This window comes from Amblyraja radiata, chromosome 17, assembly GCF_010909765.2.
Source record: "Amblyraja radiata isolate CabotCenter1 chromosome 17, sAmbRad1.1.pri, whole genome shotgun sequence".
Taxonomy (NCBI): domain Eukaryota; kingdom Metazoa; phylum Chordata; class Chondrichthyes; order Rajiformes; family Rajidae; genus Amblyraja; species Amblyraja radiata.
In genome coordinates, this window is record NC_045972.1 from 5,446,558 (window position 1) to 5,471,127 (window position 24,570).

The window sequence follows — 24,570 nt, forward strand, 5'->3', positions numbered from 1 at the left end:
TGTTCTTTTTATTCGTGTGGCTGTATGGTAACTCAAATCTCACTGTACCAATTGGTGCATGTGACAATAAATGTACACTTGAATTTGAACTTCTACAGACTCAACTTCACCCATTCCTTCTCTCCAGAGATGCTGCCTGTCCTGCTCAGTTGCTCCTTCTGTACTCTAACTAATTCCTTTAAAGATTTAAGATTTAGAGATTCCTGTTATGAGGCTATTCTATGAGGTACTTTACTGTCCTATGGCATACTGCCTTTGCCTTTACGCGAATTTGTACCGATTTTAGATAGTATATGAATATGAATGTGTATGTGTTCTAAGTTATGGCTCTCTGTTGGCGTTCTAAAATTATTCAATTCAACTCATGTGCTTTATTTGAATTATCTGTTCATTTTTTATGACATACTTGAAAGTTGATTTATTTTAATTTGCAATTAACGGGTGCTGTTTGCTATTTTAGACCAATGGTTGCAGGATATACCAAAGAGTCCTGAAGAACTGGAAGTAAAGTGGCCATCGGATGAGCAGAAGAATCCTGAAATGTGTCACATGCCAGGTACATTTAAGTCACATTCTGAATATACATCCCATGCTTCGGAACCATCGCTTGCATTTTTGGAACTTTGTGTCAATGTTTCCATGATGTTTATGTAAAAATTGTGGAGATTAATTATGAATATCTGTATTTTTTGTGAAACAATGCATAGTAAACACTTCATGAGTAAACTTCCTCCCTGATCTTCTCCAGACTATAAATAATCAATTTATTAAACTGTGCTGGTAATCAATAAATATCGCAACTTGAAGTAGATGCATGTATTGTTCTAATAACCATGCCGCATTCCGTTTTCTTGAAGTTTGTATTCTCTGCCTAACACACCAGCTTCAAAGCCGTCCCGTTGATTCTCATGTTTAAGAAGGAACTGCAGATGCTGGAAAATCGAAGGTAGACAGAAGTGCTGGAGAAACTCAGCGGGTGAGGCAGCATCTATGGAACGAAGGAAATAGGCAATGTTTCGGACCGAAACCCTTCTTCAGACTGAAGAAGGGTTTCGGCCCGAAACGTTGCCTATTGTCTTTGCTCCATAGATGCTGCTGCACCCGCTGAGTTTCTCCAGCACTTTTGTCTACCTTCGTTGATTCTCATTGTCAGTAACTGATTTTCACCTTGCCCATAGCTAACAATGGCCTGTTTCCTTCATCATTGGTACTTCTTTGCATATCTTTCTTTCTTTTGTTTGTTTTATATCTCTCGTTTCCCTTTCCCCTGAGTCTCAGTCTGAAGAAGGGTCTTGACCCGATATGTCACCCATTCCTTTTCACCAGAGATGCTGCCTGACCCGCTGAGTTACTCCAGCTTTTTGTGTTCTCCTTTGGCCATTTGGCCTATTGGGTCCATGCCATCTCTCAGGGTCGCAGTCCGTTTCATCTCATTACCGCTTTCCTATTTCCCTTTAGCTCCACGACTTGTTCTATCTCACATATGCTCAACTAATTCCCTTTAATTCTTTTGCCATGAACCTGGCGGGGGAAAGTATAAAGGAGATCTGTGGAGCAAGTTTTTTTTATACAGAGAGTGGAGGGTGCTTTGAACATACTGCCAGGAAGGTGTAGAAAAATATACAATAGTGGCATTTAAGAGGTTTCTAAACAGGCACATTGAAATGGAGGGATATGGACCATGTGCATGCAGAAGGGATTGGTTAACTTTGACATTTTCAACACAGACATTGTGGGCTGCAGGCCCTGTTCCTATGCTGCACTGTACTATATTCTAACCTACATTAAGGGATAATTTACATTTTAATTAATCTCCTACATAGAAACATAGAAAATAGGTGCAGGAGTAGGCCATTCGCCATTCAATATGTATCGCCATTCAATATGATCATGGCTGATCATCCAACTCAGTATCCTGTACCTGCCTTCTCTCCATACCCCCTGATCCCTTTAGCCACAAGGGCCACATCTAACTCCCTCTTAAATATAGCCAATGAACTGGCCTCAACTACCTTCTGTGGCAGAGAATTCCACAGATTCACCACTCTCTGTGTGAAAAATGTTTTTCTCATCTCGGTCCTAAAAGACATCCCCCTTATCCTTAAACTGTGACCCCTTGTTCTGGACTTCCCCAACATCGGGAACAATCTTCCTGCATCTAGCCTGTCCAACCCCTTAAGAATTTTGTAAGTATCTTTAAGATCCCCCCTCAATCTTCTAAATTCTAGCGAGTACAAGCCGAGCCTATCCAGTCTTTCTTCATATGAAAGTCCTGACATCCCAGGAATCAGTCTGGTGAATCTTCTCCTGGCACATCATTGGGAGGAAACCCATCTAGCTGTGGAGAACATTGAAACTTCGCATGGATAGCCCCCTCGGTCAGGAATGGATACTTTATTTATGTTTACCAATTCTGTTTGGAACCACTGGCTGCCTTGTGTTTTTGATGCAATGTTGACTTGTTACCCTTGGAGCATTTTGATCCCAGCTGCAATTTGCTGAGCTATCGTGGTAGCATTTTTTACAGGCCATTAGCTTTTCTCTTAACCATGTTGCCATGAGTTTTCATGCATCACCTCCAAACATCTGCATTATTTAATCAAAAAGCTGTGATGTATTCAAATTACTTTGATTCTTGACCTTACTTGAACTAAAGACAGGAGTCACAACTTAATATAGATGCAGTATTCATAACAATTAGTTTCATAAATGAGTGTTAATACTCACAAGGATTATTTGGGAAATTAATATAAAATTGTTATAATTAAGATTCTACCTTTTGCAAAGTACCTTTGAATTCTGGTCCTTTGTACTGTTACTTGCTGTGTAAAGTCTCAGATATAATCTGTGAAGAACAGTAAATCCTCGTTATAATGAACTAAAGGGGGGGGTGGTGCCTGTTAATACCAATTGTCCATTATTAGTGAGTAAGGTATCATTGTATGCAGTTGCCACGAAGAACTGCAGATGCTGGTTAATACAGAAAAGGATACAAAGTGCTGGAGTAACTGAGCAGGGATCAGACAGCATCGCTGGAGAACATGCATGGGTGATGTTGGGGCCCTTCAGACTGATTCAGTCTGTTGAGTAACTCCAGCACCTTGTGTCGCTTCACTTTAAAACTAGGCGCCGATGCTGCTGGTCTGCACCAGCGAACCGTTCTTGAGCTACAGCAGGGCCAGGTGAGAGATCTGTTGTTGTGGCTCGGGTTGCAGCCACTGGGGCTAGCTCTTTCATCAGGCCGCTGCCTCTGACAGGACGCGCTCGATCACCATGGGGCTCCCTCCTCTCTCACCTGCTGCTGCTTCCCAAGTGGTGTATGTCAACGACTCTGGGGGAGGAGGAGGAGGCGGAGATGGAGAGCGGAGGGGTGGAGAGGGGATGGGGGAGTGAACAAAGTGATGGGAGATGGAAGAGGAGGAGGTGGAGAGCGGGAGGGGGGAGGGGATGGAGGAAGAGGCAGGGGGAAGCTGACTAAGCATCGGGCCAACGTGTCGAAGCGGCAGCTGATGGGAGGGGAGGGAACCCCATGTTAACCGAGTGCGTCCTGTCAGTGGAGGCGGCCTGAAGCAGGCAGTATTCCCATGGGCTACAAGGTAAGCCGCACCAACAACAGCATGAAGCAGGCAGTGCAGTGGTGAAAAAGGGTTCGCTGGTGCACCTTGCAGGTCAGGAGTGGCGTTTGAAACAGAGGCTCCAAGCGATAGGAAGGACGTGCGAGCCGTGGGTCACATTGACAGGTCTGTCCACCATATCCAGAATCCGTTGTGAAGGGGTCTGCTAAAACAAGGGTTTACTGTATTTGAAGTTGCACTGAACAATTTTGGTTTTAAATATCTTCTGGTTCCATAATTCTACAAAATTGAACAGAATTTTTCCAAAAAAAGAAATTTACATTTTATTTAAATAATGGAAATATATCTGTTTTACTTCTCTTGGTAGTAAAGCAAAATTCTTGGCTTTATTATTTAAACCTTAAAAGATGTAGTTTCTCAAGCCACTCTTTGAACTTATACGCTTTGATAACATTTGCATTCCAGAGACAGTATAGAGACAGGAATTGTTGGCTTTTGGGAGCGAGGAGAAGATCAGTAAGCATTCTCTTGATATATTTTAGAAGTTTATAAAATAAATTAAAAACGGACATTTACAGGGCTGCCAACACTGGGTGAGAGTTGGGAGTGAGAAATTGCGAGAGACCAAGCCCGAGGGAGCATAGCGACCGGGGGGGGGGGGGGGGGGAGGGGGGTGCCATATGGTGCATACTGCAGCGAGTCTTTTAACTTACACTTGAATACAATATATATGCTTTAAATTGGATTGGAGCGTTTTTGAAAGGGGGGAGGCTGTGCGATCACTGACCACTGGCCTTGGGGGTACCCGGTGAGGGAGTGGAGCAACCGAGTGGGGAGAGGGTGTGGAAGAAGGATGTCCCCCCTCCAAGGGTAGGAACTTTTTGAAATTTGATGTATTAAAAACTGTAGAAGTATGATTTCAATGTTTTTTGTATGAAGTATTTTTAAGAGGTAACATTTTAAGGGGTAACTTTATCCACACAAAGGGTGATGGGTGTGTGGAACAAGCTGCCAGAGGAGGTAGTTGAGGCAGGGACCATCCCAACATTTAAGAAAAAGTTAGACTGCTACATGGATAGGACAGGTTTGGAGGTATGGACCAAAAGCAGGTAGCGTAGCTGGGACATGTTGGTGGGTGTGGGCAAGTTGCACCCAAGGGCCTGTTTTCACACTGTATCACTCTATGACTACATTATACCTCCACCATGCATGAATGCTTCAAAATTAAGTGATCCAGTTTTATTGCCATATACTCAAGCATAGAAACATAGAAAATAGGTGCAGGAATAGGCCATCGCCCTTCGAGCCAGCACTGCCATTCAATATGATCATGGCTATTCATCTAAAATCAGTACCTCTTTCCTGTTTTTTCCCCATATCCCTTGATGTTGTTAGCCCCAAGAATTAAATGTAACTCTCTCTTGAAAACATCCAGTGAATTGGCCTGCAATGCCTTCTGTGGCAGAGAATTCCACAGATTCACAACTCTCTGCGTGAAGAAAGTTTGTTCTCATCTCAGTCCTAACTGGCCCCCCCCTTTATTCTTAAACTGTGACCCATGGTTCTCAACGCCCCCAACATCGGGAACATTTTTCCTGCAGTTACAGTAAGTGAACATCTAGCAGGCAAGCAGGATGCTTTCACCAACCACCCCCATTTGAAGTCCACTATCTTCCACCGTATCTACCCAGTGCTTGGTACTTACTTCCAGCAGCCACTGGTTGTCCTCCAGGATGCACTCTCTCTCCTCTCAACCCCCCTCTCTCTCGCTCCCCTCCATCTCTCTTTCCCCTCTCTCTCTCCCCTCTCTCCTCTCTCCCCCTCTCTCTCCCATTTCTCTCCCCCTCTCTCTCTGTCCCACCTCACTCTCCCCCGTCCCACCTCACTCTCCCCCCTCTCTCTCGTCCCCCTCCCTCTCTCTCCCCTCTCTTTCCCCTAACTCCCTCTCCCCTCTCTTTCCCCCCTCTCTTTCTTCTCCCTCTCCCCCTCTTCTCTCCCTCCCTCTCCCCACACTCTCCCCTCTCTCTCTCCCCTCTCTCTCTGTCTCTCCTCTCACCTCTCTCCCCCCCCCCCTCTCTCTCTCTCTCTCTCTCTCTCTCTCATCTCTCTTTCCTCCTCTCTCCTCCTCTCTCTCCCTCTCTCTCCCCCATATCTCCCTCCCACCTCACTCTCCCCCTGGCTCTCTCTCCCGTCTCTCTTTCTCCTGTCTCTATCTCCTCTTTCTCTTTCCCCCCATCTCTCTCTCTTTCCCCCGTTTCTCTCCTTCCCCTTCTCTCCCTCTTCCCCCTCTCTCTTTTACCACCCCTCTCTCTTCCCCCTCTCTCTCCCATTCTCTCCTACCCTCTCCACCCCCTCTCTCTCTTCCCTCTCTTGTCCCTCTCACCCCCTCTCTTCCCCCCTCCCCTCCCCCTTTCTCCGCGGTTTTTCGGGTTACGGGCCGAAAACCCGTGTATTGCATATTGGGAACAGTTTGCAAAAGATCTAAACACACTACTGAGGACTCCTCGTATTTATACTTAATTAATAATCCATGGCCATTCCGAAACACCTCCCCCCCCCCAGGTTTTACAACTGATTCACCTGGTTAGTTCCATCTCCGGCTGCTTCATGTTGTCGGCGGCTGCACATCCAACCAAGAAAGAGAAGAGGCGCGACGTCACTCACAGCCGCCAACTGACGCGCTTCCCCGGACCGCACAGATCCCTGGCACGCGGCGCTGAGGGACAAATTGCGCAGGGACTGAACTCAGCGTGAGAACTCGGTCGTGAGCGTGAGGGCGTGAGAAATTGCTCCAGGGCGTGAGTCTCACGCCGAAAACATGAGAGTTGGCAGCCCTGCATTTAATTTAAATGCTTTTCTATTGCAAGCAGTTGTAATTTCTGGTCTTTAATCTTGACACATATGTTGTCAGAAGTGCATAAATGTAGAAATAAAGGATAAAACTTTACACCCATTCTAATTCTACAAGAGAAATATTAAGCAATGTACACAGTGCTATATATTTTTTTCCAGAAAGATTGAATTTGAGTAGCAGAGGTGTTGTAAATGGGTTTTTTTTGCGAAGGATAAGGTGTAATGCCTGATGTCAAATGCCTCACACTGGAGGTGGAGGAGCAAGCAATATTGGAACATTCGGAGGGAACGGTAGCTATTACTTCAGACAGTGGAGTGTGGTTTCTCAACAAAACTAAATTAATTACTGGGAGAGAAATGTGCTTGAAAAGAGAAAGCATTCCAGGGTTAATATGTGATCCCATGATCACAAGAATATCTGGGGAACAATCACCCTTCACTGAATGTCACTATCTCCTCTATATTAACTTCCATATCTCTACAATAACCACTCAAGATTATATTGTTTTATTTTATATTTCCTTATTGTAGATTGTCCATAATTGGACCATCAACAAGAGACAATAGACAATAGGTGCAGGAGTAGGCCATTCGGCCCTTCGAGCCAGCACCGCCATTTACTATGATCATGGCTGATCATCCCCAATCAGTACCCCGTTCCTGCCTTCTCCCCATATCCCCTGACTCTGCTATCTTTCAGCCCTATCTAGCTCCCACTTGAAAGTATCCAGAGAACTGAGCAGATAATTCCACAGACTCACAACTCTCTGTGTGAAAAAATGTTTCCTCATCTCCGTTCTAAATGGCTTACCCCTTATTCTTAAACAGTGGCCCCTGGTTCTGGACTTCCCCAACATCGGGAACGTGTTTCCTGCCTCTAGCGTGTCCAAACCCTTAATAATCTTATGTTTCAATAAGATCTCCTCTCATACTTCTAGACACCAGAGTGAACAAGCCCAGCCGCTCCATTCTCTTAAAATAAAGTGGATCTTACTTTGCTCTGCAGTTTAAGAAAATGTAAGCTAAGTTGCTGGTAGACACAAAATGCTGGAGTAACTCAGCAGGAGTAGCAACATCTCTGGAGAGAAGGAATGGGTGACGTTTCGGGTTGAGACCTTATTCTTGACCCGAAACATCACCCATTCCTTCTCACCAGAGATGCTGCCTGTCCCGGTGAGTTAATCCAGCAGTTTGTGTCTACCTTCGATTTAAACCAGCATCTGCAGTTCTTTCCTACACATAAGCTAAGTTGCTTTTTGGTAATAATTTGATATGGTCCCTTCGCATTTTAGACGCCTGCTCTGCATTGTGCCCCAGTTTTTCTTTTCCACAAGAGAAAGCCTGATGTGTTACACAATAGGTCACTAATTCATTCTGAGCCATTTTATGCTTGAGCTGTGTATGAGTGTTTGCACGTCAATAAGGTCTTTTGTATTGCAGATGATCAATCTAATGTAGCAACAAATTTACGATGTGTTCAGTAGGAAGTGCTGAACAGGCAGTTGTTTCCCTTCTTAAATGTCACTTCCCAACATCAAGTCTGAAGAAGGGTTTTGGCCTGAAATGTTGTCCATTTCCTACGCTCACCCGCTGAGATTCTCCAGCATTTTTGTCTTACATCAATGCAGAAATATTGTCTTGTCATTCAGAGCTGCTGTGGATCGCTGGAAAAGTTCATCGCAGAACTATCAGGTTTTTCCCGTCAACCCGATTAGTTAAGAAACAGATGGATTAAAAAAAACAACAGATGCAAATGAACAAATGTTGTTCCTAGATGAAGTTGTGCATGCCGTTGCTTTTAAAGATTATGATCGTGATAAGCATTGCAATCAATCATATTAATGTTGCTTGGGAAGTAACACATGCTTCACAAGTTGGCCAGGAGAAGAATGTTTTCAAGCATTACATTAAAAGAAATGTCAATGATTTTCTAGATGATGTTTGCTCAGTACATATTGTGTACTTAAACTGCTTATGCTCTTCAGGGGTATGGTATGTTCATTACCATTAATTTCCATTAAACTTTGTTAATTTTGGTCAGCCAGTTCAAACTCAACAATCTGAGTGGTAATTCCAAGGCAATCGTAAAGAAATGTGGCAGTGAAAGGAGTAGTGTTTATTAATAAGATACTGTATTGCAGAATACTATCACTATCTCACAGCCTGTCATTGGAGCAGCAATTGTTGTGTGTATTAATTGTTCTGTGGTCTGAAGCTGATGGCAGGATGACGATACGTGGGATGATTATGGGTTTTTCTAAACTCCTCTCCACGATAGACTGGCTATCAGACACATTCCAGCTAGTTTGCTTATCAGCAAAAGAGATTCGGGGAAGGAAAAGTTGGCGCTTTTTGAGGTAGCTGTCTCAGTGTCTGCAGCTGTCAACTGGATAACCATGGAGATGGGAGGGATATGGCCAGGACACTTTGTTGTCTAAATGTTGCAGGCATTTTTCTCTCATTTTTTTGCCATTTTTGTTTCCTGGACTAAACGTGAATAAAAATTAAAAAGGGTATGTATCTTCCGTGCGTTAGATACCAGCAGCCATTTTTCCATTGACTGTATTTTTAAATGACCTTGCAGGACAGAAATGTGTTTGTACATTTTTTAATCTTAAGAAGAAATTCCTAAAGTCGTATTTTTGTCACTTTTGATTTTCTTTACTGTTTTATAATGCTGACATTCATGCAAATATACACATTGAAGAATCATTGCCCTGCTCCTGCAGTCAATTAACATAGACAAAATTCCAGTGGTTGATTAATTCCCCTTATCTCCTCAAAGTCTTAGTGTTGGGGATTGGCAGATAGGTGGCACATTATATTTTGGTGGAAAGAATGAGGTGAGGGATATAAACTAGAGAGAACATATCGATTTTGGTTATAAAAACATAGTTTATTGAAAATATATAAGGAACTGGTTGAAAAAGATTGTTTTAGTCTGAGAAGCAACTGGATTTTTAGTTTCATAAATAGAGGTACAGAGTAAAAAAGGAAATCCGTTCCGATGAATATAAAACATCGATTCGGATAGAGCTGGAGTTTTTAGTCTGAAGAAGAGTCCCGACCTGTCCATGTCACCTCTCAGATATTGCCTGGCATGCAGAATTCCTCCAGCACTTAGTGGAGGTTTCTGCCTAATTCTGGATGCTGGACTTTTGTAAAGATGTAAGGGAAATAGAGACGGTGCTGAAACAATTTGCGAAAGTGTTTTCAGGGATGTGAGGCCTAAGTTATGTGGATAAACCAGAGACGCTGCGATGTTTTTCCACAGAACAGAGGAGTTAACAAAAGATATTTAACTTTATTGAGGCTAAAGAAGGAGTGGATAGAGAGAAGTCATTCCTAATTGGGTGAATCATCGAGGAACATGGGACACAAAACCAAGTGATTGGCAAAAACACTATCAGTGACAGAAATGTTTAAATATCACACAAGAAGTAGTTAAGGTCTAGAAACAAAGAACTGCAGGTGCTGGCTTACACCAAAGATAGGCACAAAGTGCTGGAGTAACTCAGACAGCATCTCTGGAGAAAAAGGATGGGTGACGTTTTGGGTTGGGACCCTTCCTCAGTCTGAAGATGTAGTTAATGTCTAGCAAGCACTACCAGTGGTGGTAGTAGTGGCAGATTCAATGACAGCATACAGTAGTGAACAAGATGAGTGTGTAAAAGGTACAAAGTAAGGTGGCTATGGGGAATGTGACTAGCTGGATAGCTCTTGCACAGGGACGTTCTGGATTCAATAGTCCAAATGTCCTACTTCCATGCTTTGTGGCTCTGAGATATTCTGATTTGTTGAATTTTGCCGAATCTTAAGTTTAGCAGCTCATTCCTGCACATGCCTCCCAGATTGCATTCATTAGGCTATGGACTGGATGACTTTTCACTTGCTCATTCACCAAACATGGAGGCCATGGAGCTCACACCAGCTCCCAACAACATCCCATCGGTTCCATTCCCCCTTTTCTTATTTTCCCTGCAACCTTGCGACTCATTCTCATCCCTCCCCGTTAATTTACTTGCCACTGGCCTACAACAAGAGGTAGGTATGTGGGAGAATACTACTACTAGATCATTAGGGAAAAATACCATGCAGTCACAAGGTGAACTTGCTAAATTTACACAAGCAGCACCAGAGGCCTGGAGCTGAGCCACTGTGTCATCCTAAACACAAATAAAATTAGGCAGGACATAAAATGCGGGACAGGCAGCATCTCTGGAGAGAAGGAATGGGCGATGTTTCGGGTCGAGACCCTTCTTCAGACGTCACCCATTCCGTCTCCCCAGAGACGCTGCCTGTCCCGCTGAGTTACTCCAGCATTTTGTGTCTATCTTCGATTTAAGCCAGCATCTGTAGTTCTTTCCTACACAAAAAAATAAAATTAGGACTGATTTATTTTACATACTAAGCTGTTACTATCCAGCAGAGTTTGGAGGATAAACAAGTGGAGGTAAAATGAATCAATTTAAACTGGAAGTTGAAGTGATTAATAGACAGTATACTTGATGATTGGTTGCGTTGAGATACAAGGAGATCGACTCAGTAAACGTGATGTTGTGGCTGCAATTTCTATGCAGGGTGGGATTTTAATATTTCTGTGCTGAAGCTACATAGAATAAATGTGATACCTGCTACAGACCATTGCACTTTTTATAAGTACAAATCCTTGCCTCACTTTGATGTTACCTATCTTTTACTGATCAGCTATTTTTGACTGGATTCTACATTTTCAGAAATCGAGTATTTCTAGGGTAAATAAACCCTCGATGGTACCGTTTCTTTGCATGTGTTTGATTATAAAGTGTCTGTAACATGAGCAGCGCAACGGGGCAGCTGACAGAACATCTGCCTCAATGCATAAGTGATTTGGGGTCAATGCTGAACTCTGATACTCTGTGAGAAGTTTGCAAATATTTTCTGTAATTGTTCTGGTTATTCCAGTTTCCTCACATCCTAAATACATAGTTTGACCCACTAGGGGCGCCGGGGAGATGGCAGCCCCGCCGGCAGTCTGTTCGTTTTTTCATCTTTTTGTTATTTTTAGCGTTTGTTAAAAGTTTGTTTTAATATTCTTCAGTTTGTTTTATGTGGGGGGAGGGGGGAGGGGATCGGGGGAAACTTTTTTTCAAGTTCCTATCTTCCTGGAGATGTGATCAAGTTTCGGATCACATTCTCCGGGCTCTGCGGCCTACCATCGCTGGAGCTAGAAGCCGCCTCGGACTGTCGTGACCCCCACCGCGGGGCGCGGACTTAACTTCGAAGCGGATCCCTTGCATGGGATCGCACCCACCGCGGCCTGCGGACTTACCATCAAGGGCTCGCAGTCTCGGGAGAGGCTAGTCGGGAGCTCCAGCGCCGCAGAAGGTTCGACTAGCCCGATGTGAGGTTCGATCGCCCAGCGCGGGGGAGCTGACAACCCCACGATGCAGGAGCTGAACGCCTTGACGCGGAGGGCCCGAACGCCACCGGCTACGGGACTCAAGACCGTCCCATCAATGGGGGGCTCGAGGCCCCCAACCAAGGAAGAAGAAAAAGGAAGGACTTTAACTTTATTTCGCCTTCCCTCACAGTGAGGAATGTGTAGGAGTCACTGTGGTGGATGTTCATGTTAAAATGTGTTTTTGAGTCTGTTATTTTTTATTGTATGACTGACCTGGCCAGTGAAATTCCTCGTATGTTGCAAAACATACTTGGAGTATAAAATCTGATTCTGATTCTGATTCTGACCTAGTGTGTAGATAAATAGTGGCATCCAGGGGGATTTAATGGGAATGAAGCGAAATGCATTCCCCATAATGTAGGTTATAAGGAAAACTTTGTGGGAGAACAGATTACTGGCAGTCAACTCAATGAGCTGAAATTGACTTTTCCATGTCATAGGGAAACTGCTTTTAAAATAATTTCTCTTAAGAAGCCTGTTTCAAAGACTGGATGATAGAATACTCAAAGGAAGTATTAGGTTTAGTTTAGTGTAGAGATTCAGCGCGGAAACAGGCCCTTTGGCCCATTGAGTCCGCACCAATCAGCGATCCCCACACATTAACACTATCCTACACACACTGGGGACAATTTTACATTTGTAGCAAGCTAATTAACCTACGAACTTGTACGTCTTTGGAGAGTGGGAGGAAACCGAAGATGTTGGAGAAAACTCAACGCAGGTCACGGGGAGAACGTACAAACTCCGTACAGACAAGCACCCGCTGTAGGATAGAACCCGGGTCTCTGGCGTGTTGCCCAAAAGGTTGAAGAGATTGCTAAAGATTTGGAGGGATTGATCTTTGACAGATCATGAAGTGATTAATGCGCGTAGATGTTCTGACTCGTGTCCTGAACTGGAACCATTTCTGTTTTCGATCTGCCATTTCTTCTTTCTGTATCCCTCGTTGTGCTGCTCTCAACTTGAGCAGTGCACCAGTTTGATAATGATGCAGAGTGGCCTAACATTTAATTGTGCATTGACTGCAGGTAAGGAAGTGGACCTCTGCCCTGTAATACACTTGGCTCTTTGCCGACAATAGAAAACTAATGATTAAAAATGAACTTTGAAAAAGTGCCAGTTGTATAGCATATCACTCTCAGATTGCATTCTACTGTACCTTGCAGTTATGCATCTCAAGCCTGCTAGCGGATATAATTTGGACAATGGATAATGTGGATAAAAACTGAACCTCTTTCATATAGATAGTAATTCTACCACATGACTGGTGCCATAAATACATTTTCAAACTATATAATATGTGGCTTTATGCAAGTACTATATTTTATAATCTATGGCCCAATATACTCTTCAAACAATTGACCACATTTATCAAAATTAGAAGACTTATCTTAGAAACCAAACTATTGATATCCTACTTGAAAACTATGCCAAAATAATTTAGTTATGTAACTTTTTTCTTCAATTGAATAGTATAAGTTTGTCTTTCTGTGGGCAATGATTGTCTTGAAGTGCCATAGTGTTCTGTTCATTTATTATCCCTCAACCACCAGCAATAACACAGATTATTGGTTATTATAACATTGGTGATTACGCAAATTGGATATAGACACAAAAAGCTGGAGTAACGCTGCGGGACAGGCAGCATCTTTGGAGAGATAGGAATGGGTGACGCTTTGGGTTGAGACCCTCCTTCAGAAGATGCTGCCCGTCCTGCTGAGTTACTTCAGCATTTTGTGTCTATCTTCGGTTGAAACCAGTATCTGCAGTTCCTTTCTACACAAATTGGATGTCCAATTTTGCATGTTACAAATGTAGCTTGTTGCCAGTGATGAGCTGCGGTACATTTTATGGCTGTGAAAGGTGTAGAGGTCCCCAAACAAAATTACCGATTGCCTCATTCCCAAATCTAGATGCACCTTACACTTGGTAAAGAATAGCATTCATACAGATGTCATGCTGCCTAGATTGCTCCTCCATTGTTCACAGCTTATTTACTCAGAATCTTTTTTTCTTCTTGTCTTAATGTTTATTTTCCTCATTTTGGATTAAATCCAGGAACTGTTATCTTTTCGAGTAGTTCAAATTTATGTTTACTGCATTATACCTTTTATTTCTCCTCGATTCAACATAACTTAATTGCATCCTAGTTCTGCTTTGTAAGCTTTTGGCTCTTTTCGCCTCTTTAATCAAAGTGAAAAGACAAAAATGACTGAAATAAGTTTGTCAGTGGTGATCATGGGATTCAGTATCAGTGGCCTTGGGGTGTTAGTATTTCACTGGTTCTAGTACAGATCAGCCAATATATATCTTGGTGCAAATGTTCACTGTCATCTTTAAAAACACGACATCCTCTGTAATGGACCTGAAGTTCACGATTCAATGCGCAGTTGTGCGCCATGTCATAGGTTATTACCTGCACTCTTTATCACTTTTGAAGATAGGATAAGGTGTTAACAGCTTGAATCCAGCTCGCCCTAATGGGTGAAAGTCCTCTGGTTGGCTGTAAAGATCATAATCGGGCACGAGGTTCGGCAGCCTCAATTTGGATCCCAGCATGCATTGTATCCAAAACACCAAGAACCAAATTCAGCAAAAACTTGCATATCCGATTCTGAAAGACTGTGAAGCCAAATATCAAAGACTAGAGGGCCTAGCCTTATTTTGTAAGGGGCAGGGTCGGATTTAGATGAAGAGAGGCCCTAAGCTGTTCCACTTGTGAGGCCCCCTCCGCGTTGGTTTTCAGCGCTGGCGGCGAGCAGCGACCGGACAGCCATGGCGGCCAAATCTCCCACAATTCAAAGCGAGGGAGAAAGTGCCCAGCGCTGACCAGTTGCCGTTGCAGTGCGCATGCGCAGGGCGGCCGATGATGTGCTGGCTGTGGTTGTGCGCATGTGCAGGGGGAGGACATGCAGGCTGCAGCAATGCGCATGTGCAAGGCGGCCTGCCGTGCCGGCGGATGAGGAGCAAGCAGAGACCCGGACACGGATAGCGGGGGGGAGATGGAGAGAGATAGAGAGGGGGGCCCGCCCAGAGTTGAACGGTAGGTGTCCTGCCTTGGCCGGAGGCCCCCTAGATTTCGAGGCCCTAGGCTTTAGCCTATGTAGCCTAGTGGTAAATCCGGCTCTGCGAGGCCCCCCTAGACCTCGAGGCCCTAAGCTTAAACTTGTCTAGCTTATACGTAAATCTGGCCCTGGTAATGGGCAAAGTATGAAGGAGATGTGCAAGAGACTTTTTTTTTACACAGAGAATGGTGGGTGCCCAGAACACTCTCCCATGTCTGTTGGCAGAGATAGAGATGATAGTGGTATATAAGAGGCTTTTGAATAGCTGCATGGATATGCAGTTAATGAAAGGATATTGATCACATGGAGGTAGAGAAGGTTAGTTTAACTTGGCATCATGTTTGGCACGGACATTGTGGGCCGAAGAGCCTGTCCCCGTGTTGTACTGGTCTATGTTCTATGAATTGTGGTTAAGGGGAATCTTTTAAAAAAAGAGCTGTATATCCTGCTAAAATCAAAGGGTTTGCGGTGGAAATTCCAAAGGTGGAATTGAGCTGGTGGATTGAGGTATTTGGCAGTAGATGAGTGTAGAGGGAGATAAATGCCAAGGTTCGGATTGTATGTTTGCAACAAGAAATCAATTGGATTCATTCGTGGTCAGAATGGAGAGCCAAGTCATCCAGCGATGTAAGAAAAGGCAGAGATAAATATGGAAGCAAATAAAGATCTTTTGTCTCCACTTTATAGAGCAAAAGACCATTGGTGATACACTAACAGAAATAGGTCTAATTTGAAATATTAATATTCTGTAATCCTCGCAATGTACAGAAGTAGACATTATGCCACTGCAGACATTAAAAAGTCCGGAGTCTTTGCAGCCTTGAAGTGGATGTTCTTGCAGCAAAGCATCAGTATTCTGATCTGAAATGGAGGTGGTTCTACTTTCTATCTATCCGTTTATCAAAGCTTTCCAAACAGCCAAATAAAGTGTTTTTTTTCCAGTCCCACGTGCAACTTAAGGGCCTGTCCCACTTGGCTATTTTTTAGGCAACTAGGCCACATGGTCGCCGGGGTGTCGCCTGTATGGTCGTGAGTAGTCTCCTCATTCGCCCAAAGAGTCGCAGCGTCTTTCTGGTTCCGCTGAATTTTCAACACGTTGAATAATTTTCGGCGACAGTGGGTTTGACGCCAAAGAGCGTAGCTTGACTTCTCCTGACGTAGGTGCTGTCATAGTTGTCGCCAGGTTAACGTAGGTTGTCGCCAGTGCTGACTTTGTTTTGTTTTTTGTTGTTAAAGTAATGATTCTATTTCAAATTTTATGTCGAATGGAGGTCCAGTCACCGGTTTTCGGCGACCTGCTACGACTATGACAATCGCCAAAAAATAGCCTAAGTGGGAGAGGCCCTTAACTTACCATGGTCCCACAAAAGCTTTTCACCGTACCTCGGTACTCATGACAATAAACTCTTAAACTGCACATCACGATTTATGTTGAGTCTGCTCCGTTGTCTGAGCAGAACACCGAATCCCTGAAGCAATGCACCACAAAAGTTAAAGTATGATTGAGACTGGGTGAATAATCCAGTCTCTGTATACATCCATGAAAATATGAGCTTAGTTATGCAAACTGAGTTGAAGTATTCCTTTTAATCTTCAAAATAACCTTGTATGCCAGAGGGTTCAATATTTTCAGAACTTTGATATGTAAAAAACTGATAAGTATAATCAGCACCGTGAGAGAACTGAAGCGGCCTTCAGGACCATCTTGTATCTTGGACAGTTGAGGCTGATCTTTTGGCCTGTATGGGGAAAACTGTCTTAGAACAAAGTAATTCTTATCAGAAAAGAATTTGATATACTTGTATCATGTGATTATCTTCTATGTCAATGTTTCTTTGTGGCAATTTTTTTTAGGTTGTACATCCATTGCTGTTTTCTATCCGCGAAAAAAAAAAGCAATTTACTTACAAATAACTATCTTACATTTATGTTTAAAAATAATAATTATTTGTGTGGTAAACACACTTGCCAGTTGAGTATTTGCACACAGGCAGATGAAAGTAACAAAAAAATAATCTGAAAAATAGTTTAAATTCAATTCGAGTAAAATGTGATGATGTTTATCTTTGTTTATGTAGCAGTTTATGTAGCAGTTAGAAGAATCATCAATGAGGGATAATGAACCTTATTCTTGTTGCAATTTACTCCAGCAGAACTGTTCATTTAGCTGTTATTTTTGTCAGAATAATTGTTCTGTCAATTAAGTAACCTTTGTAGCAAGCCAATTAGCAATTGAAAAGGAGACAAACAATCTTGCTTAAATTTCTAAATGACCAAAACTGTATACCTGGATGCGTGTGAAACTTTTAATAAAAGCATGAAATATTCCAGTTACAGCTGGGGGAAGAGAACTGTCTCCCCATTCTGTCAGTGGATTACACCCAAGTATATTTATTTTCACTGTGAACACCTTAGCATTTGAGTTCTTGATAGCAGTAACAAAAGGAAGTGTACCTTTGTTAGATTTTTTCACAAACCAGTTATTGGTACATTTTCTAATGATTATTCAATAATCCATATTTACGAGGAGCCTTTTAAACTTTTGTTTCTCGGATTCATTGTCTGGATAAAAATGGATAGTAACAGCAATAGCAAAGACGAGATTATATTGAAAGAGGCAACATTCTTTCTTCTCTGCAACATTAATCTTTGAAAAAAAATAATTTACCAAAACTAAATTAAAGACCAGAGAAAATGGTCGGATACAAATCTGTGCTTAAAAATTAAAGGTGGGGTCATTTGAACAGTTCAGGTATTACATTATCAGAATGAAGGATTCATCTGCATTATTCATAAAAACTGCATATTCTTTGCATTGATTCACAAAAACAAATTATCTTGAATAGATCAGACTGATATGATATGATTCATGCTTGGATTGTTCTACCTTGAAAGAAAGCTCCAGAATTGTCTAACGAGTGGATAGCTCAGTGATAATGGAGCACTGATTGAAAAATGTGCACCATGCAAAGAAGCAAGACAGCTGTACGTTCTTGTTGGATAACTGGGATTCAACCCATTGTACAAGCTGCCTTCTCTAAATGGCTAAGTGGTATTATAAATGGCTGTTAATATGAAAAAGTTAATTGGGATTCAGACAGCTAAGAATGGGGTTCTTTAAATATGCATGCACAGTGCCATGCTGTTCACTGATTAGGAAACAGTATGTACTAGAAATATAACTCAGTGCTCTAAGTTTACATCACTGTCAAAGAAAGTAGCTCTCTTGTACACTAACTCTGCTGCCTATTTGTTCGGAAGATTGTCCATTAATTGCATTTGTAAAGTTTTTAATCAGCTATTTTTGTCAAGTCCAGCTGGGCTTCAACCTCTGATTAAACAGCAGTAATTTCACTTGCTCTATCAAATAAAGTTATTTTATAGCTGGGTTTTTTTGCAGGCCACGATCTATATTAGAAACTTTAATCTCTTTGTATGTTTTGCAGAGGAAGACTTGAAAATCATCCACAGAAAGCAATAAGATAATCTTGGAAATGCAATCATTACTTTTCTAAAACACATTGGTTAAGGTTAATTTCACTCGATTTAGCAACAGGTTATTTACTAGTCTTAAATTTAGTTTATTTCATAATTTAAATCTTAATCTGGTGCTGACTGTTATTAAAGTGCACAAGTATAACAAAAATACAATAAATAATTTTAATTTGTAACCCAAAATCATAGTGATACAGCGTGGAAACGGGTCCTTCAACACAGCTGGCCCACGCCAACCAACATGCCCCATCTACACTAGTCCCACCTGCTAATCATAAATACTTCTGCGATTTTGTTGAGGATATATCCTCTAATTCATCTATTGCTTGTTGTATTAAAATGTGAGGATTGTAGATTAATATATAATCAGTAGGAATACAAGTGAATTGTTTTGAGTCAACCAATTGCCCTATTTGTAGATTGACATGTACAGCCCGAAACAAAATTAGTCACAGAACTATAATATAAGGAGGCTGAGCGGTCTGTTGTGACTCTGCCAGTTCAATAAAATTCTTATTTAACTGCTGCATTGCTTCTCTCACTCCCAATAGCCCAATAATAATTTCCTATTCGAATGTATATCCAATTGCTCTTTAAAAGATACTCTTGTGCCTCCCTTCACTCATTCAGGCAATGCATTTTGGATCATTGTATCTCATTAAGCATTTTTGCCTCCTCCCTTTTCTTAAATCCTCACTTTTCATAAATCTATGTCCCCCTGATTACTGATGCAGAATGCCTGCAGAAATAGCTTCCAATTTTTTTCCACCAAAATTCTTGGTAATTATGAGTATAGTCTTCTGCTAGCTTTTACCAGAGTCATAGTCAGTTATACAGCATGGAAACTAACCCTTTGGCCCTACTTGCCCAGACTGGCCAACATGTCCCAGCTACACCAGTCCCACCTGCCCGCGTTTGGCCCATATCCCTCCAAACCTGTCCTATCTGTTAACAATTAGCATTAACTACTGCTTAAACAAATGTAGTATCTCCACATGGACAACCCTGTAACCCTTCTAGCCAATCACCTCTGCATTTGGTATTAGCAGCCATTTTGAACTTCTGATTCATATGTTGGTGAGAACAGTGGCAAGGAGACAGGGGGAATGTGAAGGTGATCCCTGGTTAAAAAATACTAAGGGTTAGAGGTAAATCTTGGGTCTTTCCCCAGCAGATCTTTTCCATCAATGAAACTGATGGAAAATACTCTCATACTCTCACAAGCAGTAATTACTCCGATGAAAAAGGTACTTTGACTCCTTGAACTTATTTTCTGGCTGTCGGTATGAAAATACCCTGAATTAAAATGTATTTATTGAAGGATGATTTTATCTATTAAGTCTCTGGAATAGGGAATGTGTGTATCGGTTAACTTTATTTCACAAGTTACTGGTAATGCTTAAGAAGGAACTGCAGATGCTGGAAAATCGAAGGTACACAAAAATGCTGGAGAAACTCAGCGGGTGCAGCAGCATCTATGGAGCGAAGGAAATAGGCAAAGTTTCGGGCCGAAACGTTGCCCTTTTCCCTTCGCTCCATAGATGCTGCTGCACCAGCTGAGTTTCTCCAGCATTTTTGTGTACCTACTGTTAATGCTGCTGTTTTCTGGTAAAATAATCGAAAAACTCATCAAACTGTGATAACTTTGCATCATGTTATCCCTGCTCAGAACTAAGACTAAATATTTTAAGCGTGGTGTAGTGTACGAAGTTCGTTGAACAGTACAGTTAATTTTCTGTACATATTTACATACATAATGGCTGCCTAGATTTCTCTCTGAACTAACATGCCGATGACCTAATGATACTCAACCATGCATGCTTTATTTCATATGCAAAATTAGTTGCAATATTTCTTTGCATAATAACAGTCATTGCATATCGAAAGTAATCCACAGATTATGTAGTGGTTTGAGGCATTCTGAGATGGATAAAGTGAAATGTATTTCCTCTAAGTATTAAGGTGTTGACTGAGCATAGTTGAGATAAAAAGATTTGTTTAAAAAAAAAATGCATTTGTTTTTAATCCATAATCACACATCTACTAGGACCTCGATAATTATTATAAAAGTGAATCCCCAACTACTTGGTTTGAAATTGCATACATTGAGAATCTTCATTGCTGAGCTAGTATCTGCTTTTGCTCTTTTCTCAAACATTAATCTGTCAATTTTTAAATTGGGTTGTGAAATATGTAAGCCATGAAATTTTTTTTAAACTCATATTTAATATCATATGGTTAACTCCAAACCAAGCAGGCAAATATTTAACCATTGCTGTACATTATTGTACAAATAATTTTTCTGCCCATCATTTGCTCTAATAGAACTTGCATACAGATTATTTTATATCCTTTTCCAACCATTTAAAACAAAACTCTTGATAAATACAGCTGCAATAGTATAATTATTTTAATGCATTATCTGCAGGGTACAAATTTTGAAGGTAAACTCAGGAAATTCTAATCTTTATGAATGGATACATTATTGTCACATGTGACAAGTCACAGTGGAATTCTTTGCCTGCATACCCAAGGTATACAAATAGTCGCCACATAAAGGGTGCTTATAAAGCATCAGGTCCCCCTTTGTTCTCCTCTCCCACCCGCACGGCGGTCCCCCCCACGCCGGCTCCTCCTTTGTACCTTCCCCCGGCAGCGGCGTCCTCACATCCACCTGTCCGTCCTCGTCCGTCGGTTGGCACCATCATCGACCGCCGCACCGACCTCTCCACTATTGCCACCAGGTTGTCTCCGGACCCCTCCATGGCGCCGACCCAGGCCTCAGCGGCAGGCTCCGTCGACACAGGCTCCGTCGACCACGGGCTCCAATCTTATCTTATGATAATCTTATCAACTCGATCTGGAAAGAGGTTAGAGGTGGAATGAGTTCCAGTTCGATGGAGTGTTATTTATTAGGGAATGCCATGGTAATTGTGACCGAACCATGCCACTATCTTAGCAGGCATAGTTAGTGGACTTTGATCAGCTTGTTTTTTTAAAAAGTGTGGCAATAGTTGTTCACACTTGCTAATATTTAGTTCACATTTTGTATGAGTTGTAGGAGCAAACAAGTACATTTCTAATTAGCTTGTGAAGGTTGTTTCCCATTACAATTAGCTTAATTTAAATTTGTATTTTAGATAAACGTTTGGGTGCTTTCAATATCAATTAATATTCTCTTTAGTGTGTAGGAATGAACTGCATATGATGGTTTACACCAAAGATAGACACTAAATGCTGGAGTAACTCAGAGGGACAAGCAGCATCTCTGGGGGGAAGGATGGGTGATGTTTCAGGTTGAGACCCTTCTTCAGACTAGTCTGAAGAAACGTCACCCATTCCTTCTCTCCAGTGATGAAGGGTCTCTTAGAGAGATCCTTTCTGTAGAAGGGTCTCAACCCGAAATATCACCCATTCCTTCTATCCAATATTCTCTTTATTAATCTCTGAAGAAATGTTATAGAAAAGTTGAGATTTATTTATTTTTCATTTTATCTTTAGCACTCCCTTCTTTTTCCCATAAAGCTCTGTCTGAACTTTTTTTTTTCCAATTGCAGCCCAAGGTCTCTAATCACGGAGAACACTGCAGTCTGTGGTAGTACTTGTTGTTCTGATGCAGCAGGAGGGATAAATTATTTAGATTATTCACATGTTTTGCGTTTATACATTGCCAGATGCATGGTTTGTGTGGGGCAGAAATCAGTGAAGTAATTCCTTTTCATTTCACGGATGTTTTCATCGAGAGTGGGGGTTTAAGTAAGAGTCCATGTGCAGAAATTAGAAGCTCCTCTCTTGCAGCTCTATCTTTCAGTTTTCATTAATATAAGCTTCTAAAAAAAACAATCTGTTGGCCGTAATCTCGATGCACCACGTTACTTTGTACTTCAAGTTGAATGTTTTAAATGTGCGGATTTCTTTTTCGTATTGCATATTTTATGCCTCATAATTATTGCAATGAAAGAGAATTGAATTATTTTATGGCATTAATATTATAGAGGTTATCATAATATTAATTTTGGTATTTTTGAATTTGAAGTAGGTATCTAAATCTGCATTAAAAACAGCATATGAAAATCTGAATTAAAGTTTTTAATTAATCATCCTACTCGTCAGAAATAGAAAAGGATGTAGCAAACTTTCAGTACCAAGGCAGAATGTACTTGAGACATTTAAGCACATCCTTTTGAGTGATGGGCAGGGGCATAAGAAAATGTGAAATATATACAAGAGTAGACTATACAGCCCTTCAAGCTTGTTCTGCTAAGATCAAGGCTGAAATTCTATTTCAACCCCTCGTACAGCACTACCCACATATTCCTTGATTCCCTTAATGTCCACAAATCTATCTGTGTTTTAAGTTGGGTTTCAGATAAACTTGTGGAAAGAAGCCCTTCAGCACACTGAGACCACGCCGGCCATTGAGCACCCGTTCACCAGTTCTATGTTATCCTACTTTCGCATCCATTCCACCCACACAAGGGGCAATTTACAGAGACCAGTTAACCTACAAACCCGCATGTCTTAGGGATGAGGGGTGAAACTGGAGCACCCAAAGGAAACACGCAGGGAGAAAATGCAAAATCCACACCGACAGCACCCAAAGCCTGGATTGAATCTGGGAGTCTGGTTCTGTAGAGCCGCAACTCGACCGTCTATGCCACTGTGTTGTTTTGAATCAACACAGTGATTTGGTGTCCACAGCAATTCAAGGATTCCAAAGGCAAAGCATTTCAAATGTTCATTACCCTCTGTATGATGGAATATCTCTTCACCTGGATCCTCAACAGGGTCGGGTACTTTTCGGCGCTGCCGTTTCGGCGCTGCTGTTTCGTCGCCGCTGTTTCGGCGCCTCCGTTTATAATATCTGTACTCATCAGAACCCTAACCCTAACCTCTGTAAATACCTCCAGATAAATAAAAATGTTCCATCCTTCACAATACTCCAGGATAGTGAATTCCAGAGATTCATCACCCTCTGCAAGAAGTTCCTATGCCAAGGATATTGCAAGTGAGATCAGCTTTATGTTAACAAGTTTGGAAATTGGTTTCCACTGGCCCATCGCTGTGGTACCCTAACCCTAACCCTAACCCTAAAACCCCCAAAACGGAGGCGCCCAAACGGCAGCGCCGAATAGTACCATTCCGCCTCAACAGCCCAATGGCCCTGGACTTGCCAGCAGAGGAAAGATTGTTCCTTCATCAAGCCTGTTAAGTCATTTGAGTAGGAAGAAACTGCAAATGATGCTGGTTTACACTGAAGAGAGACATGAAATGCTGGAGTAACTCAGCGGTGGAGGCAGCATCTGTGGAGAGAAGGAATGGTGACGTTTCGGGTCGAGACCCTTCTTCAGAGTCTGTGGAAGTGTCCCGACCCAAAACGTCACACATTCCTTCCCTACAGAGATGCTGCCTGTCCCGCTGAGTTACTCCAGCATTTTGTGTCGATGTTAAGTCATTTGCGTATATTCTGTGTGCTTCAAACAGAGCCATTCTCCCAGAATACAGTCCCATCCTTCTCAATCTGGCCTCTTACCAGTCAGTAACCAGTCCAGGGAATTTCACTACACTCCCTCTGGAGTTGATTTCTTGAGTAGGGAAAACAAATCTATACAAGGTTTAGACTCAGCGAGACCTTATAGATATACAACAAGATGACTATATTCCTGTATTCAAATTCTCCTGGGATAAAGGCTAATATACAATTTGCCCTGCTAATCGTTAGCTGATCTTGCATGTCGGCCTTGAGTAACTTATGTACAAGCAATCTTGTCCCTGGAACCATCAACAATGCTCATTCTCACCATTTAATCTCTTTCTGATATGTACAATGCGATAGAGTGCCAGAATCCTTTTTAATTATTTACCCTTGCTACAAATTTAAGTTTCGTCCAAATCCTGGGACTTAATTGATTTTTACTTTGTTTGATTTTTATGAAGGAAAAATGTGCTGCCCAACAAACACCATGCTGGGTGGCTGTGACCAAAGGCCATCGATTCAATGGGGCCTGCACTGTGATTTGGGTTGGAGATGATGGTGGAGCGGTTAGCAGTGGGAGAGGGTAGCAGGACACCTACAGCATGGGTGTGTGCATTAGGAAGATGAATGCAGGAAGGAGCTCAGTGATTAGAGGGGGGAGGA

At 42.1% G+C, this 24,570-nt stretch overlaps 1 protein-coding gene across 3 annotated transcripts in view; it reads left to right on the plus strand.

The window, feature by feature from the left end:
* Positions 1–24,570, plus strand: part of zfpm1 (zinc finger protein, FOG family member 1) — a 267,911-nt gene that overhangs the window by 100,575 nt on the left and 142,766 nt on the right. For all 3 annotated transcript variants that reach the window (XM_033035651.1, XM_033035652.1, XM_033035653.1), the window contains exon 3: positions 461–556. In XM_033035651.1, coding sequence (XP_032891542.1) covers positions 461–556 — 96 coding nt within the window. The remainder of the gene's footprint in view (positions 1–460; positions 557–24,570) is intronic.